General features: G+C 62.6%; 1 protein-coding gene across 1 annotated transcript in view; it reads right to left on the bottom strand.

Moving 5' to 3' along the window:
• The window catches only part of IL17REL (interleukin 17 receptor E like), a 3,683-nt gene extending 1,206 nt beyond the window's left edge, over nt 1-2,477 (bottom strand). Inside the window, exons 1-7 of the mRNA XM_015594006.1 lie at nt 2,366-2,477; nt 2,104-2,213; nt 1,733-1,847; nt 1,102-1,241; nt 840-911; nt 704-758; nt 83-246 (exon numbers count right to left, since the gene is read on the bottom strand). Of these exons, the coding sequence (XP_015449492.1) occupies nt 83-246; nt 704-758; nt 840-911; nt 1,102-1,241; nt 1,733-1,847; nt 2,104-2,213; nt 2,366-2,477 (768 nt within the window). The remainder of the gene's footprint in view (nt 1-82; nt 247-703; nt 759-839; nt 912-1,101; nt 1,242-1,732; nt 1,848-2,103; nt 2,214-2,365) is intronic.
• Between the last annotated feature and the right edge of the window lie 900 nt (nt 2,478-3,377).

Here is a 3,377-nt window from a genome sequence, read left to right as displayed (position 1 = left end):
CAGGGCCTGGGGCGGCCGCGCCCGCGCCCGCGCCCGCGCCCGCCCAGTGCGTACTCACCCCGCCCACCCAGTGCGTACTCACCCCGCCGTGTGCGGGCCGGCCCGAGTGCTCCAGCTGGTGACAGTGGGCCCCTGGCCCCGGGCGCCAGCACAGGCTCACGTGGCCGCTCACGGGACAGGCGGGCTCCCAGCTCAGGGCCTGGTTCCCTGGGTGGTATCGGATGGCGTCCCATAGTGCCTCGGTGTCTGCAGGGACCCTCCCCGCCAGGGCTCGAGTCAGCAGGCCCTACCTCAGCTGCCGATGTTCCACAGGGCCTAGCACCTGCGTGAGTGGCCCCTGCAGTTTGGGGTCTCTGGGCCCTGGTCCGAGCCTGTGCGTGTGTGTGCGTGTGCAGTGTCACGGAGCAGAGCCAAGGGCAGGGGCCCTCAGGCACCCTCAGACCCCTCAACAGGACTTGGTTCTTCCAGGTGAGCCGGGCACGCACACCTGTGCACAGGCTCTGCCACCTGGAGGGGCTCGCCCAGCACACACCTGCGGCTGCCAGAGCAGGCTCGACGGCTGAGGCTGGGCCTGCCCCCATGCCTCGCGGGTACGTGTCAGCCCGCCCAGCTGGATCAGACCGGCCCCCACCCTGCTGGACACTCCTGACCCGCCATCGCCCACCCTCCTCTCTCCCGCCCCTTGGCACCACAGGGCACTTGCCAGCTTCAAAGGGGCAGGTCTGGATCCGCACGGCGTCGGGGGTCGCAGGCCAGCTCTGTGGGAGGAATCGGGGTCAGCGCAGGGCCTGCCCATCGCTTTGTCCCCTCCTGGCAGTCAAGGCCACACCCTCACTGACCTCAAGGCACAGGCACGGCAGCTCTTGACTATAGGGCAGAGAGACCTCCCGGGAGACGCTGTTTGCTGTCACCTGCAGCAGACAGGACTGGAGGGCTTAGGGACTAGGGTTTGGTGGGTGGGTCTGGGGTGGGCGGGCGGAGGGGCGTGGTGTCGGTGGTGGGCGGGGCTTGGGTCTGGGCGGTGATGGGCGGGGCTTGGGTCTGGGCGGTGTGGGGCGGGGCTTGGCCCTGGATGGTGCAGGGCTTGGGCCTGGGCCTCACCTTCACCGGCGCGCCCGCGTCCACACAGGTGAACCACTTGCGGCAGAGCCGCACGTAGTAGTCGGGGCCCTCAGGGGCCTCCGGAACCTGTACCAGAACCACCTTGCGGCTGCGGTCCACCCAGTAGGACAGCTTCTCGGCTGTAGGGGAGTGGCAAGTGGGGGCCACGCTGGGACCAGAGGTCACAGGACACAGGGTCATGGGCACAGAGCTCCACCTGAGAGCCTCAAGGTGGTGACCTTGCTAGACCCGGAAGTGTTCACCTGAGGCCCCACCGACGCTCCCCAAGCGGGGTGCGGAGAAGGTTCCCCCGGGGGGAGGGCGTGGGGTGCGTCTCACCATGGCAGCTGGGCACGTTGCTCCCCACGTCCTCGTCTTCGCAGTCTGCGAATGACAGAGGCACCGGTGGACCCCAGCCCACACCGCCCCGAGGGGCCCCTCCTCAGCGGGGCCTCTGCCCAAGTAGCTTCCAGAAGTCCCTCCTCTGCAGGAGGCGTGACCCCAAATTAACCAATGACCTTGCTGGAGCTGTCCAGCGTGGGCCCTGCCTCTTGTCCTGGGCGAGTCCCACCCCAAGTCAGTCCCTAGAGGCCCCAGGCGGCTGTGCCCAGGCTGGCCCCATGGGCCCCACCTTCCACATGGTACTGCTGCTCCAGCTGGACCCCACAGAAGTGGGGGACAGTCCTCACGGTGATGTAGAGGCTCTGGGCCACGCTCACCTCGAAGCAGTCAAAGTTCACCTGGAGCTGGATAGGTACAGGAGTGAGCCAGGACCTGGGGCCTCCGCCCGTCCACCCACCCCCGGCCAGGCCAGCTCCTCCTGGCACAGCTGGACCCCAGGGTGTGGGAGTAGAGGCAGAGGGGCACCCAGTATTTGGCCCTTGGGAGGCAGAGCCTCAGGACGGGCTGTGAATCGGGTGTCCGGGAGGGGAGGGCAGACAGGGCAAGGACAGAGGCAGCTTGGGGCTGGACTGGCAGGTGTGGGTCAGGCCCTGGCCTTACCTGCTGCCCCGCCTGCAGCTGGCGGGAGGCCCTGCGGACCCGCACACTGTGACAGTGTGTCTGCTGGGTGTCCAGGCTCATGGAGCAGGCCTCCAGGCCCCGAAGGCTCTCTGATGGAGGGAGGGGCCGGGCAGGCTCATCAGACCACAGGCCTGGACAGTGAGGCCCCCTCCTCCCCTCCTCTCTGGGAAGTGCCATTAGCGGGGCCCCCGGCCGCCCCTCCCAAGTTCGCCACCCCGTTTCCTGGCTGTCACCCCCTCACCGTGCAGCGTGAGGGAGGCATGCACACGCAGGAGCAGGGAGCAGCCATCGTCGTGGGGGGCACACTTCATAACAGTGGACAGCGCCATGGCCTCCAGGACCCGCCTGGGCATGGACGTGGGGGGTTGCCGGCAGAAGCCACTGAGGATGTTCCCTGGGAAGCGGAGAGAACGGTGACTGTTTGTGGGTGGGCGGGCCAGTGGACAAGCTGGAGTGATTATTATTAACAGGAAACATAGATTTCACGGTAAAGATAGTCAAGTCACATTAATATAGGAGCAATCCATCAGGGAGACGTAACGATCCTACATGTTTATGCACTTAATAGCACAGTCCCACAACACCCACAAACTACCAGGAGAAACAGATGAGCCCACGCGCACGGCTGGGGACGCCGCTGCTCCTCTCTGGGGCTGACAGAACACATGAGCAGAACATCGGGAAGCCTGAAACACGGTCCACCAGCCCAACTGAAGTGACATTACCGGACACCCACGCAGTGGCGGTAGGACCTGCACGCGGTACGTGTGCGGGGAACGCTTATCCAGATAGACCATACTGACCCGTAACAGTCTCGAGAGATTTAAAAGTATTCAGATCACACAAACCATTTTCTCTGACTGAAATGTAACCAAATGAGACATCAACAAAATACTTCTGGAAAATCTCCAAATATCTGCAGAACCATCGACACACTTCTAAATAACCCACAGGCCAGAAAAGAAATGAAAAGGGAAATGAAAAACGACTTTGAACTGAATGAAAATGAAAAGACATCGTATGTAAAAACTGGTTGCTCCGAAAGCAACAAATGAGCAGGACACACAGACTCACGGACGTGGACAGTGGACGAGCGGGGGGCAGGGGAGAGGGGGAGGTGGACGGGGAAAATGTCAATCATTGCTTCAATTAAAATAATTAATTAATTAAAAAATAAATAAAAATTGGATGCTGCTAAAGCAGAATTTAGGGGGAAATGTGTAGCCCCGAACTCCTCTATTAGAAGAAAGTTG

This window comes from Pteropus alecto, unplaced genomic scaffold (assembly GCF_000325575.1).
Source record: "Pteropus alecto unplaced genomic scaffold, ASM32557v1 scaffold118, whole genome shotgun sequence".
NCBI lineage: Eukaryota > Metazoa > Chordata > Mammalia > Chiroptera > Pteropodidae > Pteropus > Pteropus alecto.
This window is presented reverse-complemented; position numbering and strand designations above follow the sequence as displayed.